The 14522-nt window shown below is 52.6% G+C and overlaps 4 protein-coding genes across 4 annotated transcripts; 2 read left to right on the top strand and 2 right to left on the bottom strand.

The window, feature by feature from the left end:
* Positions 1-5129: 5129 nt before the first annotated feature.
* On the bottom strand, positions 5130-7825 carry SPSK_03044 (calcium/calmodulin-dependent protein kinase kinase; the record flags this gene model as incomplete). Its single annotated transcript, XM_016729888.1, has 7 exons — positions 5130-5726; positions 5788-5925; positions 5996-6408; positions 6489-6885; positions 6945-7094; positions 7163-7241; positions 7623-7825. The coding sequence occupies 7 exons, from the start codon at positions 7823-7825 to the stop codon at positions 5130-5132; spliced, it is 1977 nt and encodes a 658-aa protein (XP_016584977.1).
* A 1178-nt stretch (positions 7826-9003) lies between these two features.
* Positions 9004-9537, top strand: SPSK_03665 (Sybindin-like family protein; the record flags this gene model as incomplete). Its single annotated transcript, XM_016730500.1, has 2 exons — positions 9004-9040; positions 9113-9537. The coding sequence occupies 2 exons, from the start codon at positions 9004-9006 to the stop codon at positions 9535-9537; spliced, it is 462 nt and encodes a 153-aa protein (XP_016584976.1).
* Positions 9538-9856: 319 nt separating this feature from the next.
* On the bottom strand, positions 9857-11746 carry SPSK_03198 (peroxin-3; the record flags this gene model as incomplete). Its single annotated transcript, XM_016730039.1, has 3 exons — positions 9857-11019; positions 11097-11500; positions 11589-11746. The coding sequence occupies 3 exons, from the start codon at positions 11744-11746 to the stop codon at positions 9857-9859; spliced, it is 1725 nt and encodes a 574-aa protein (XP_016584975.1).
* Positions 11747-12801: 1055 nt separating this feature from the next.
* On the top strand, positions 12802-13565 carry SPSK_03603 (uncharacterized protein; the record flags this gene model as incomplete). The annotated part of the gene is made up of 3 exons (XM_016730440.1): positions 12802-12874; positions 12954-13298; positions 13378-13565. 3 exons carry the CDS (start codon positions 12802-12804, stop codon positions 13563-13565), a joined length of 606 nt encoding a protein of 201 aa, XP_016584974.1.
* Between the last annotated feature and the right edge of the window lie 957 nt (positions 13566-14522).

Here is a 14522-nt window from a genome sequence, read left to right as displayed (position 1 = left end):
CCAAACAGTAAATGGCTCAAGGGCATCGCCTCCCACTGCGCGAAATGGGCTTACAAGTCTCCGTGGCTTGCATTTATTTTATTTTATTTTTTGCTCTCGTACTAAGGTTTGCCGTTGGCCAAAGTCGGGACTCATCATGTGCGTGGGAACATGCAGCGTAACAAGGAGCACATTACTTGCTCCAGCCCAGGCTAGATCAAGGTAGGTGCGGTGGTGTCTCTTCAAGCATGATGTGTGTGCGCCAGGAATTTCCAAATATTAGTAATGCAAGCAAATGGGCCCGCCGTCAGAGACGACCAAAGGGGTTACGTATCCTGATGGGGCCTCGAATACGGCCGACATGCGCCAGCGCGCCGGACGAACGATATATCAGAGTTTCATAAGCTCTGGAGGGCGGCACCGAAGCGTCCCAGGTCAATTTTGTCAAGTAAAAACGATAAAACGATAAATTCAATAGCAGCAACAGAGACGTAGACTAACACAATAGACAAAGAATCGACAAGAGGCAGAAAGAGCCACAGCAAATGTTCAGGGATACCTGCACCGGCAGCACAGCCAGACAGCGCAATATATGCTACCTGTACAGCAACTTGGCTTGGCGGCCCAAGGAGGAAGGCGAAGGAGCTAAAACGGGAGGGAGCCTACCCGTGAACAAAAGGCCAAGACCTCACCGTTCGACGTCCTCACTGCACCTTCCTGCAGCTCTGCAGTTGCGACCTCTCCCTTTGCGGACACGAAAAGCAGGAGCGAACCGCGGCAACCTGGCTCCCTGGTCCTCGCTAGGGCTGTTCCGGTTGCGTAGAGTCGTTAGATGTCGGAATCCACCTGCTGTGCGTCGTATATGGCGAGGCCGTCGTATCAGCATGAGACAGAGCTCGCTCGAGAACACCATTGAATTTATTTGGCACTGCACTTGCCTCTTGCCTCCCTCCACCTGCAAAGTCACGTTCATAGGCCGAAGCGGTCCTGCATGTTAAAAACCCAGCATATGTTCTGCCCTCCTCCCCTCTGTCCTTTGCGTCCAATCTCACGAATACCCCGTCGGTTCCCACACTCGTCCGCCTTTGTCTTTTCGCATCTTCTCTGCCGTTCTCGCTTTGTGTCTCTTCTCGTTCAACCGTTTAGTCTGGTCTTCTTGCCACCCTCGCCTTCTCCGCTGATATGCCGAGACGAAGCCTCAATGTCACGGAGAACCTGGCTGGATTGGCGTAGCCGTTAAGGGGCCTTGTTTTTGCGGGGAACCGCCAGCGGCAATCAAGAGGAGAAAAGCTAACGGTAGGAAGGCGGTTGAAGATGCGGGCAGCTGCTATCCGGGCTGTCGAGGAGACAGGATTGATGCTCTCACTGATTCAAGACACGTCCTGTTCTCTTGAATTGGCGTCCCATGCCATTCTGGGTCTGGTTCTTCTTCTTGTTCTGTTTCCCGTTTCTGCCTCATTTCGGCTACTTCCACTTCCTTGATTTTTATTTTTCTCGATATGACAATTGTCTCCGTTACCCCTTTTTGTTTTCGCTTTGTATTCCCAACAACACCTGATAATGCTACTTTGTACACGTTGTTCATGCAGCCTCTGGGCTGCCCTTTGCCCTCTTTTGTGCTGAGGCTTGCTCACTTTGCTTGTGCCCGTCTTGTCCCCCCCTCCCCTGCTCCGTTCCTACGTCGAGCTATCAACTGCCCGAAGTGGAAGGGTCTCTTCTCTCCAGCTTGCTCGTCTCATGCTGTCGTATGCTCCGCTTTGTACGTGCATCGGATGCTCTCTATGAGGCATTTTACAGATCTGCCCTTTTTCTACAACCCATCTCAACATGTTTCGTACAACAATAACCCTACATGCATTCACTACTGTAACCAAAGCCCGCTGTGGACTAATATGCAGGGTTGCAGAGTCCCACGCGTCCGTCCTCTCTGTGAGCATGCGAGCGAACGTGCGACTCTCCTCCGTACTACATACGACAGGACACTCTCACTATTTATTAAAATACATTTATTTTATTGCCTTTTCATATGTGCTTTTTTTTACCCGTTCTCCACCCCCTACCCAGACAAACAAGTCGAACATACGTCGCCATTGTGCCATTGTGTCGGACCACTTACACAGTTCGACACATTCCCTGCCGTCTACACACCCTCGGATTGCAGAATCGCAGGACACCGATAGACGCTGATTGGTGCTGGATGGCAACTCCAATGCGTCTGCTGCTCCATCATATGCTGGGGAAAGGACACAGGTTCACTAATGTATTCAGATGTCGAATTCTGAAGTGTGTGATATATTCATTGGAATATGATGTCTCCTCTGGTAAGTACTGTTGTCGCTTCGAATGTTGTGCCAGCATTCAATTGTCGACAGTGGTCGTCTCCGTTGTCGAGTGGTCCTGTTTCTCTTCTATTTTCTTTCTTCTCTCACATACACAGTGAGAGGATTCAAAAAACCCCGAAATAAGCGCAGTAGTGTGTTTTGACATTGTGCGTACATATTTCTAGATGCATCTCGGGCCGCCGTCTCGTTGTGTAACACTTGATTTAAAACAAGAATTCAGCTGAATTTACATGCAAATCTGCATCCTACAGCCTCAAGTGGCATCTGTCCCGCCTCGTCTCGCACATACTTGCTCCCCTCGTGCTCGATTGTTCGCAGACGAGTGGCTCGTTACCATTCTCGCCCGAACTTTATGCTTGACAGTTTGCATTTGCCCTCCTCGCCCATTTGCATCCGTGTTGGAAGGTCTGCTTGTGAGATAACAAGGGAAAATTCGGAGGGAGATCCTGCCACGACATCTGGCGGTGTACATGAATGAGAAAGACAGCACAGACCTACCAAAGAATTGAGAACTGATAGACGTGCAGTAGGAATAACAGCTCATCTGCAGGTCAAAATAAAAACGAGGTAGCTGTACCAGAATCCCCGACGACCAAGCTCTCTAGCTCCCGTACTTCAAACAAGCTCCTTCTTTGGTTTTGAAATGATGTATGTATAACGCATCAATTAAGGATTCGACTCATTTAGACCAAGGAACAAGGCCGGGCCGCACACGGCTGCAGTTAGGATCAACCGTGTCGATCATTTACTTCTTTTGCAATATTTTCTTTTTATTTCTTTCGTTTTTCTTCTTTTGTCCTTCTCTTTTTCTTTTGTTATCGTATTCTGTTTCTTTTTTACTTCTTTGTACCCATGTCACCGCCCTTTGTTTCGGGCTGCAAAGTCAAAGACAACGTCAATCGTATCGTCCCTTTCTATTTTGAGCATATGACGGCCAAAAAATACCCTGCTAGCGCACCAGTCGGTCAGATATGACGACAGTGCTTTGCGCGTTCCAACCCAACACGTTTCGTCCTTTCCCTGATTCAAATCTTTTCTTGCCAAAATCGACAATCGGCATGCAAATCTGAACCAGATTTTGTCATTTTGCTGTCACTTTTTCGTATAAAAGAAAAGCTTACAAAACAAAATGCTGAGATGCCCTATCATTGTCTATCCGCCACGCTCAGTTCAAAAGGTCCAGGCAAAACAAGATCAGACGACCAATTGAATGTCCGCAGTGGTTAAGAAAGAATGTTTGGTCGCCGGTAGTCGTGTTTCAGGGCAGTTAATGTCTTGTTGTCTTGTTGCATATGTACTAATTATGACATCAGCGCCTGCCAGTCAAGCTCTTGGCCCTGCTGTCCAAGCCGATCACCCGAATGTCTGCATGCCAGCATGCCAGCATGCCAGCTTGTTCGTTGGTAACGCAGTAAAAACAAGGCCGAGAACGGAATCATTAAAATATATAAAAAAAAGCCAAAAGGCCGGTTAATAAAAGACACAACAGAGGCGTGAGAGAGAGCGAGAGAGAATTAACCAAGACAGGCTCTTGGGGAAAAGGCGGGACAACAGATTGACGAAAAAAGAGTCACAACAGCCGCTCACTTACACCGGCACTTGGCATCGGTTTTGTGTACGGAGGACGACGTGCCATATTGTAGCATCCCGAACCTGCTTTTGGCCTTTGTTAGTCATTATTCGCTGTTGGCCGTATCAGTGGACCACCAAGAGAGATTCTTGGCTGTAACTACTATGATTTATTCCGTCTGCTTTTTGTTGGTGTTCTCCGGTTACAGTTCCACCGCTGCTTGTTGTGTCCAAACACAGGTTCGGCAAGAAGCGGCCAAATCCAAGACGAGTTTCGTTCTTCATATTGCTTTTGTATTTCTCCTTCGTTTGGCTAGAACACCGTGAAGAGATTGCCTCTGTTTAGTGATTCACAAACGAACGTCTATGGGCCTCAGACGCTGTTTTGCCTTCGCCCAAGCTTGGTTTAAACAGGTCTTTTCAGTGTTATACAAATCTCAGCATATCATATTCATCATCAATCTTCTGTAACCGGCACATGAATACAGTTGGTTCAACTCCATTGAGTCACCAAAACCGATCGGGCGCCATTTTCGGAACCACAGGAGTCTTGGAGGAGCCTTGGACGAGGCTTTCGCGACTTGGCGCCTTGGGCCGTGAAGTAGGATTGCATTTGCCCTCTGTCAGCGGCAACGTCCATTGCTGTGTTAATCGTGAAAAATCGGTATATATCGATGTTGTAGGTTGGATGGTGGGCTAAGCCCGAGCCAGACGCAACAGTGGCTTGGCCTTGGTGCTCTTCTGCGTATTGTTGCTTTCAAACTCTGAGATTCGGTTTTGGTGATGAAGCCTGTCAAACCTCATATGCAGCCAAGAGTCTAGTCTGAATTTTATTTGTGTCCCCGTTTCGTGGTGTCTGGACGTGTGCGCGAGAGTGTGGCGGCAATGTGTAGGTAGTGTGAGCCCAGCCCTGCGAGAAGGTGCACGACGCAAGACGTAAGAACGAGTTCAATAAGTGTTCAAGCGGCTACTTTTCGTGACTTGTACAAATCTTCGAAGGCCTCGCCAAAGATATGTCAGGGAAATGCTAAAGTGCCCGGACAAAAGGTGTGAAGAGGTATTCCCACGGTTTCCTTTCCTTTCCAAAACCTATACATCCGTGCTCCGAAGGCACCTAAGTGCGCATCGAAACCAGTGATCCACTTCCGGGGAGGGCCTGCCTCCGGATATCCTTAGCTCAATAGAAAACAATTTTAAAGATGGGAAACGATGAATATCGTTACAACAAGCACGCCCCTATTATTGTTGTTTCTCCGTCATGAGGCGTGCCACGATGTCGGCCATTCCGCTGCCACCGCCGCCTCTGGTTATGCTCTCGAGAACTTTGGTGGGGTAGACTTTGGACTTGCTACCCTGGCTTTGGATACGGGCCACCTCTGACTGGAAAGCACGATCGTAGACGTCGAATTCGGCCGTCGTCGGAGACTCGGATACGACGTCCTCGGGCTCGTCGTGCTGCCTGTCGGGCCCAAACTCGTCACCACCACCCGTTCCGATGCCAAGAAGCAGCGTTGGCTGGTCGACACCAATGCCTGTACCATTCTCTCTACCGTCAGTGTCGTCTCTAGCACTTGTTGAACCGCCCCTTTGTCCCTCGACAGCCGTAGTACCAAGGAGCCGACTGGTCTGGAGACTTGCTTTCCGAATGTTGTTTCTTCGTTCTTCTACGAGGCGGGCCACCTCGTCTTCGGTCATCCGTTCTTGGTCGGATGAGACGCGGATCGACGAAACATGTGAACCGAGTTCCGCAACATCGCTGGCGAGTGGGGGCACGGCCAAGTTAGGGTCCCGGTTCCTCGAACGAAGCAGGCCTTTGAATTTGCGGATGGCTTTCAGCTATTTTGCTGCGAGTTAGAAACGATACGGTCAAAACTTGGTTATCATAAGATATACGTACGACACATAGTAGATTCCCCATATTCTGCGTAAACGCGTGGTTGAGCTCCAGAGCATTAGGTGGCTCAATCGGGTTGGCACAGTTCTCCTCGGTGCTCAGGAGAGGGTCATCACCGTTCAGGGTAACCCAAGGGTGTTCCTTTTTCGCGAGCATGTTAGGTTATTCGGGTATAATTATATCTGAAGGGGGAAATGGAAAGCAAACGTACTCTTAGCTGAGCCATAGTTATCCTTTTGGAAGGGTCCTTCTCGAGGATCTTGCCCATGAGGTCAACAAACTGTTCGTCTTCATCTTCCGGCAATTTCACTTCAGCTGTGTTGATGGCCTCGTAAATATCGACCATGGTTTCCTGTTCAAACGGTATCTTGCCGTAGCGGAGGCAGTACAGAGTGACGCCCATTGACCAGATGTCGCAAGGTGGGCCTTCCACGCCGCCGTGATTGGAGACGCAAAGCTCGGGTGGGAAGAAGGCAGGGGATCCGGCTGTTTTGCTTGTGCGCATGCCGTCGGCCTTTTCAAACATCTCCGAGACACCAAAATCGCCAATCTTCAGCACATCATCGTCGGTGATGAGTAGGTTGTCTGGCTTGATGTCTCTGTGAATGATATTTTGTGCATGCACTAGCGTCACGCCGAGCACGGCGGGCATTGGTTAGCATTGCTGAATGACAAGTTCTTTGCTTGCCAAAAAAAAAACATACAGTATTCAATGCCCAAGATTAAATCACGGAACCAGCACCGGCAAGCTTCCGCATCGTACGGTTTGGCTGTTTTGCCAAGGCCAACGTCCATGATGACGCCCTTTTTGCACATCTCCAGTACCATATAGAGAGAGTCTTGCTCGGGGTCGTCGAGCACTTCGATCAGCTCGACCAGATTTGGGTGGTTTAACTTTTTCATGATGGCGATCTCCTCACGGATGAGATAGAGAGCATCTTTGGCCTCTGCCTGTGCCTCACCCTCGAGCCTTGATGATGGGCCGCGAGGACCAACCGGGCCGCCTAAGCCAGGAAACCGCCCAGCACGGAATGGGCCTTGCTTCATGAGGTTGGAGCGGGCCCGTTTCCGAAGCCGTGCTTTTGAAAACTCCTTGACCGCCTTAGTCCTGTTAACATGGATGAAAATGCTCTCTCTCTCGTTTTCGCCTTACAACTTACAAATTCCTTGCCATATTGGTCGGTTGCGACGTGCACAGAGCCATAGGAGCCACGTCCAATCATAAAGTTGATAGTGTACTGGTTGATTTTGTGATGGGAGGAGCCATCTTCGTCGTCATCGGCAAACTCGGAGACGGCATTGAGCGTTTCCTATCTTGTGAGCAGGGGTATTGACCCCATGACGGGAGTGTTCTGCGTGGGGGGACAGGAAATCTCACCTTAACTTCTCGATGTTGAGAAGGCGTTCGACGGTGCTGTCTCAAAGGGCTTGGGTATGACTGCAAGGTGGGAGCCGATCTAGAAGGATACCCAGAGACGGCCAAATGCAGGCCAGCGACCACGTCAGTCACGGTTAATGCATGCAGCGAGGAGGAGCCACAGACCAGCAGTCGGTTCCAGGGGCAACAAATAATGAAATAAAGCGGTAAAGACATGGATGAAGAGAAGAACAAAGGTGGAAACCGGCTACTCCTCCTTGTTAAGACAGGGACGTCGAGAGGCACCTTGTTGCACTGCCACGCGGCCCCGCAGAAAGCGGGAAAGCCCGTTGGCCGTGCCCTCGCTCTGCGTCTGTTTTGGACCTTACGAAGCTTGGTTTATCTCCTATTTTCAGATCCGCTGGCTGCGGGAACGGTCGTTCCATTGAACGGCATACCAAGCAGTAAAAGATGTACTTACAGGAAACCAGGGCTGGTGGGAAGCTGGCCAAAGGGGAAGGCTGGTGATGACGGCTTGGAGGTGACGGGGCTCGATGTAGACGCGGGGTCGTTGCTGTGGGCAGAGGACGGTGCGTCGCCAGTAGATGCCCGTGACCCACTCGTCGTGATGTCGCCGTGGGCGGTCGACGCGTTGGCCGGAGGCGTGGTCGGCGGTTGCTGCATTGCTGTCTCTGTGTCTCTTCTTATGTTATGTTGCGACAATCCGGTGCGATAGTCGAACAACGGAGAGAAAAGGGGTAGGCGGGGGCCACAAAGCTGAAGGCAAGAACGGGCAAAAGTGGTGGGGTGCGGAAGGAGCTGTCAGGCACGATTAAAAATAAAATAAAATAAGGAGTAGACCGGACGAGGCAGGGGCGCCGGAGGGGAGGAGAGGGAAAGCCAAATATGCGCCCAGCCTTACCAGGGCATGCGCGCGCGAGTGAGAGCGGCTGGGTTGGACCTTTGGTTTTCGATCTGTCGGGACATTTGGTGTGGTCCAACCTGCCGTTTGCGCCTTCCCTCGAGGACACTCAGGCAGCCCTGTAAAACAAGCGACGGCAAGGCTGCACTGCTGTGAATGGTGGCCGTAGAATGCCTTTAAAGACACGAGTGCTAGACAATAAAAGTCGGGTATACGATGGAGAGTCACGAAGAATTAGTTGAATTTACGAATAAACATCGCCCTTTTGTTCGTTAACGACGTCTTTGGTGGACTGTCGCCGAGTCTGTTGTTTAAGGCTGTTTTTTCTTTGGGGAAAGAGCACGTTTCGGTGCTAAATTAGAGTTGACGAGTCAAGCGACAGTGGGGCTTCGAGAACTAGGACTGGTTAAGCGGCGAACTTGCAGCTCATTCTATACAATTTTTCAAGAGCCATAGGACGGCCAATCATCGGAATTTTTCATGGAATAGTCTTGGGGATATTAAAAAGTGACCTTTAATTAACGTTCAAAGGATCAAATTCATTTCATTTTGGATTGATATCTGGCCTGCCCATCCTGAAGGTGCAGATTTCTGATGTCAATATACGGATACAAGAATATTATGTATGTAAGAGGGTTTTGACCTAGCGTGCTTGGTCGTTATACCAAGTTGGGAACACATCCACATCCATCGTAGGTCCGTGTCGGCTCATCCTCACCATAACCCTGACGAATTGCCAACCTCACGGCAACCAACGGCGAACACATAACGGCCTGGGAGCTGTTCATACGCGACAGACAGGTCTCGCGTTAGAACATCATCACCCACTGTCGACGGCGTTGCTCTTCTCTGACCGCCCCCCCTTTTTGTCCTTGGAGAAACCAAACAAAACCCACGGCACTCGCTCTATAGGGGGCAGGCGGGGGGAGCGGCCGTCGCCATGGCGGTCTACTCGTTTTTTATTTTTGATCGGCACAGTATGTCTCTGTTACGTAGCCCTTTGCCCCCAACTCGAAATTCGTGTGTCCCCGCGTCCCACTAACTGGAAGCGCCAGCCGAATGCATCTACACCAAGCACTGGCTGGATGCGCTCCTGCCTCTCGGCGTCAACGGCCGTCCACAGCAGGTGTCCCCGGCCACGTCCAAGGATGATGCCAAGCTGATTTTCGGCACAGTGTTCTCGCTGCGCAACATGGTGCGCAAGCTGGGTGGGGACGACGATGCCTTTATCAGTTTCAGGACGGGGCAGTACAAGCTGCACTACTACGAGACGCCGGCGAATCTGCGGTTTGTGATGCTGACAGACTGCGGCGTGCTCAGCATGCGCAACGTGCTTCACCAGATCTACATCAACCTCTGGGTGGAGTACGTGGTGAAGAACCCGCTGGCGCCGGTCGAGCATGCTGGCGGAGAAGGAGTCAAGAACGAGCTGTTTGAGTTGGGGCTGGACCAGTTTGTGCGGGGGCTATTGTAGACAGGGGCCGGCGGGTAGGAGAACCGGAAGAATGCGAGCGTGTGCAAAGGGCAAGGTGCAATGCAACTAACTTGGTATCTATGGCTGGGTTTTTATTGTTCATTATGCAAGTTCAAAAATTATAGGAAGGACAAGGACCATTTCATTTGAACATGCATCCATCCATCCACATGTGGCTTCCTTTGTCCCTTTTTTATGTGTTTTCAACTTACGTCTTCCCGCGGTACGCCTGCCTGGATGTAAAAAGAAAATGTCGAAACGATATGCAAGAAAGTGTACCAAGTATGAATGCTGTCCAGATGCGACGCTCGCTCGGTTCTCACGACTGGTCCAAGGCACGCTCCCATGCACTCTCCAGTGTGCTCTGCGAAGGGTCCACCATAACGAGCGACTCATCCACTTGCGCCTGGCCGGTCAGGACCGACTTCTCCTCAGACGTGCCCGAAGCCACAGCCTCGGCGGCTTGCTGCCGCACCTCTTCGGCCGCGGCCAACAGCCCTTCCTCGTGGATCTCGCTCTCCCAGTTGCTCGAGTAGACAACGGCGGCAAAGGCCTCGAGGTCACGCACTGCCTCCATCTCGTGCAGGTACTCGTTGGGCATGCCGCTGCCAATGACGTGGGCCTGGCGCGTCAGCACGGACAAGATCTTGGGCAACTGCACGACCTTTTCATTGCGCAGGCGGTTGAGCTCGATACTGCCCTCGCCGACGGACGGGGGCAAGTCGAAAGCGACTGGGGCAACCTTGCGCTCGAGGAGCGTGGCGAAGCCGGCATCCAAGATCTCGGTCAAGACATGCGAGAACGTCGGTGACTCGACGACATCGGCGGTCTCATCAAGCATGCGGCGCAGGGCGGCCACCTGTGAGGGGGAATCGGGGGATGGGATAGTCTGGGATCTGGTCGGCGCCGCGGCGTCCGATGTGGACGGGTCCGCCTCCGCAGCCGCCTCAGCCTCGGACCGGTCAATATGCTCAAAGGTGGCGGCGGCGCTGTCGGCCAGGATGCCCGACTCGCGCAGTACGTAGTCTTCGAGGCCGGGTGGCGGCAGAACCAGGGAGAGCCAGCGCGAGGGAATGGCGCTCTCAAGCGGGCCCCGCTCAACGGCCTGGCGCACCGCGCGCGTGTAATCGGCAAAGTTGTCGAGAGACACCAAGTCTCGCGGGCTCAGGTGACCAAAGCTGGCGCGGACGGCAGTCTCGACGCGCTGGGCCAGGTCCGCCCAGCTGCGGTTGAGCAGCCACCAGCTGAAGGCGAGGTACTTGCGGTTAACCTCAAAGTCGGTGCTGTTGCCAAGTGCATGCTGCTGTTGCAGGAGGTTGTCGTCGTCATTGTTTTCAAGGCTGATGGTGGCCTGGGCGCTGCCTGTGGCGAGGGAAACGACGCTGGAAAGGTAACTGCGGCGGCCGAGCAGGTTGAGTTGGATGCGGGTCAGCATGACAAGGAGGCTGGTTGTGTAGAGGAGGGTGTATGCACGGGTGATGGCTGCGTAGGGCGAGGAGTTAGCTGGTAGTCACGGCCAGGGGATTGTGGAAGAAGAAACACCAAAACTCAAAACTCACAGCTAATCGTCAGCTCGTCCCAGAGCTGGCGCTTGGTCTTGCGCTGCTTGGCCGGCAACTCTTGAGCTGCTTCTCCAGCTGATGGAGCTGTTGTTGTCGTCGTCGTCGTCGGGTTGCTAGTCGGCGCCTGGGTTGGCAGCGCAACTTGGCTCGCGTGTATGCCGCTCTCGCTCTGCATGCTGATCATGCTGCGGCTCTCGTCCTCAGTCACCAGCGTATCGGCGATGCTGGGCGGACTGCGTGCCGGAGCGCCTGCAGCTGCGGCCCCTGTCTTCATGTGCTGGATCTGGTATGTGATGGCCTCGGTGTTCATGGACTCGAGGATGTTTGTGGTGACGGTTGGGAGGAGGGCGAGGACGGTGAATGTGCAGTCCTCTTGGTTCTGCTCGAAACGGCGCCGAAGACTAGTGAAGAGAAAAGCAGTTGTCAGTACCAGTGCCCCAAGGCCCCTCTCAATGCATTACAAAACGGATTACTCGAGACGGAACACACTTCTCCTTGGCAATCCGGTCGCTACTCATTCGCTCACGCGCGTCGTTGAGCTTCGACAGCACATACTGCGTGGCCACGTAACCGGCGCCTACGACGCCGACGCCGATGGCGATGGGCGTGCGATGGCGGCGGAACCATTGCCGCGTGGCTGCAAACATATTGGGTGTGATGGGCGCGCAGTCGATGCGCAGGTCGAGGATGGAGCGCGAGAAAGGTGACTGTCGGGATGGCGGGTGAGAAGTGAGCTGTTCAGTGGCAGCAGGAAGAAGAAAGTGCTGCTGGTCGCAATGATCTCACAGCAGGTGAGATGCAAGCTCAGTAGTACCCGACGTGCTACTCCACATTATTCACAGTGGACGCGGCAGGTTCTATGTAGGTGCACGTTGCAAAATGCCGAATCGTGTGCTCGTGCCTTCCCCAGTCGCGCCCAGGTTTCCAGCCACCGCAATAATTACAGTGCTGCGGAGAAAGACGTGTGCCCTATAGATTAGTTTGCGCCGCGTGTGAGCTTCAGCTTTGCCTCGGCACGCACGCGGCATCTAGTCCCAATGTCAGCAGGTGCCAGCAGGTGCCATCATAACCTGCTTCCCCCAAAATACACGCGCTAAAAGTCTAGCGTGGACAGCAGAGAAGGAGTTGGCAGTCACAGAAAGTCGAATCCGGCTTGACCCCATACCGGGCGCAGGCAGTCGCAGCTTCCCCATTTCGTCCTGTGCTGGTTTGCACCTGCCGCCGCTTGGTGGCGGCTTTGCTCTTTGTCTGTTCAATACGGCAAGCAGTGCGGTCATATGGCGCGCGTAGTGGCCATTCCCCTCTCCAATGCTCCTTCCTACTTAGCGAGCTAGACTCCCGTCCAGCGTTTACGTATCCAACATGCCAGTCAATAGTCAGCTATCGCGCGGGCTGCTCCTTCCCCCCCAAACCGACCGGCCTTACCTGGCCCCATTCTCCAGATTTGCCGCTGGAAACGGAAGGCGGTCGGCTCAGCCAGTATCAGCGTTCAACCCCTCACTCCTGCCGCAAAATCGATTACCACATCAATTCCCCGTGCGGTGATTTCCTGCGATATTCAGTCCAGAGTTCCTTCCCAGCTCTTCGACCAAACTCTGCCAATTCTGTTTTATTTCCAACACCAATTACATGTGACTTTCGCCGGCAGCCGACAGATGAGAGCGCATCCCCAATTGTCCCCGTCCTTAGTCCTCCTCCCGCCATGGAGCATCGCACGATTGACTTCAACGTTGAGGCCTTTGTCGATCCGTCGTCTGTCCAAGATGTTGTCCGGGGTAGGACCCCGTCTGCTATGCTGTTTATTTGTTGGTCCTTTCTTTGTATCTCGAGATCCCACCTCTCTAACGCCTCCAGGCATCCTCCATACCATCTTCTTCCACCGCTTCTTCCCCTCCGTCATGCCCCGCACCCGCAACGTCCTCGACCTGACGCTGCCCTACATTGACGACAACGAACTCGAGACCCTGATCGACCAGCGGACGCAGATGCTCGTGCGCCAGCTCGAGGAGGAGAAGTCGGCCAGCATCAACGACGGCAGCCACGGCGGCGGCAACAGCCGGGGCGGCCGCGGCCAGATCTCGGTGCAGTTCTTCGAGAAGCGCCGCCGCAAGGCGTGGTATGTTATGCGCGGCGAGGAGGAGGTGTGCTGGGAAAGCTGGACAGTCAAAGTCACCGTGGCCGAGCCGCGCACAGAAAGTGGTGAGTCAAGTCGCGTCCGTTTGCCTTTTTTGCCTCTTTGAATCACGGCACAATTGTTCGTCGCATCTAACAAGCCCAGAACGGGCCAAGGTCCGCCAGGCCATGGAGTCCACGCTTCTAGCCGCCGTCATGAAAATCGTCACCTCCGTCAACGCCAACAAGGACCACATCCCACCCATCACCACCTCCGAGTCGAACCCATTTCCGTACCAGATCAATGTCAACCAGAAAGAGGCCGGCTGGGCAGCACGGATGGGCATATACTAATAGATGCCTTCAGTTTGGGCTGTCTGTGCTTGGACTCTTTCACCTTACTTCTCCTCTATTCTGCTCTTGCGGCGAGCTCGCAGGTATATAAGAGCACGTCTCGCCCTCCGTGCCCTCTCATCGTTTTTTCCTACGGCGCTGTGCACTTCCCATATTATAGAGATACCTTGTTTTCAGGCGTTTGCGATCCGGGTGGGCGTCGGCGTTTCTTCATTGGCATCTTTGGTTCTTTGGTCTCATGGTACTTTTTTATCACCATACGGCACTTCTTTATGACAAGCAGACTGTCCAGGCAGGTTGGGCCTGCAGTCGCAATCTTTATTCTCTCGGCCATATTGTCTCCGTGTTTATGTATGTCCCCTATGTATTGACTGATGCTCACCTCTTGCCGGGGAGCAAAGGCGACCATGTGCATGACACATTGAGCAACACTCTGTAAAGAGAATCAATCCGATACTCACTCTACACAGATCAATACGAATATCACAACGTAACAAGAAACCGTCTGCACCATGCAAGTATGTCATTCAGTGTGATAACAAAATTAAAAAACTCATTGATAATCAAACCATAAAACCGCTGGCGCCAGCGTTGGTTGTGCTCGTTCATATATCTGCATCGGTTTGACGCCCGTGGTCCCCAAGATGTGTTCTTCCGAATCTTGTAATCCCTGCCCTGGTTGTCCTAGTTCAACTCCTAAAATAGCAAAGAGGCCCAACGTCAATAAAAGTGCAAAAAATAAAACGGCAAGCCATTTCCCGGGTCATCCCCAAAAGAACGTCGAGGGACTCTCCCAACACCGTTGTCCATAACAAAGAGATAAACAAAAGCAGGCAAATAACAAGAGTAAGGGAATATAAGCCAGGCTTCCAGGTAAACGCTCATAAGGCAAAGGAAACTCGCAAGTGCAAAAATGAAACAACGCGAGGCGCTTCATCCTCCTAGAATAAGAAAAAC

This window comes from Sporothrix schenckii (assembly GCF_000961545.1).
Source record: "Sporothrix schenckii 1099-18 chromosome Unknown Cont47, whole genome shotgun sequence".
Lineage (NCBI taxonomy): Eukaryota > Fungi > Ascomycota > Sordariomycetes > Ophiostomatales > Ophiostomataceae > Sporothrix > Sporothrix schenckii.
This window is presented reverse-complemented; position numbering and strand designations above follow the sequence as displayed.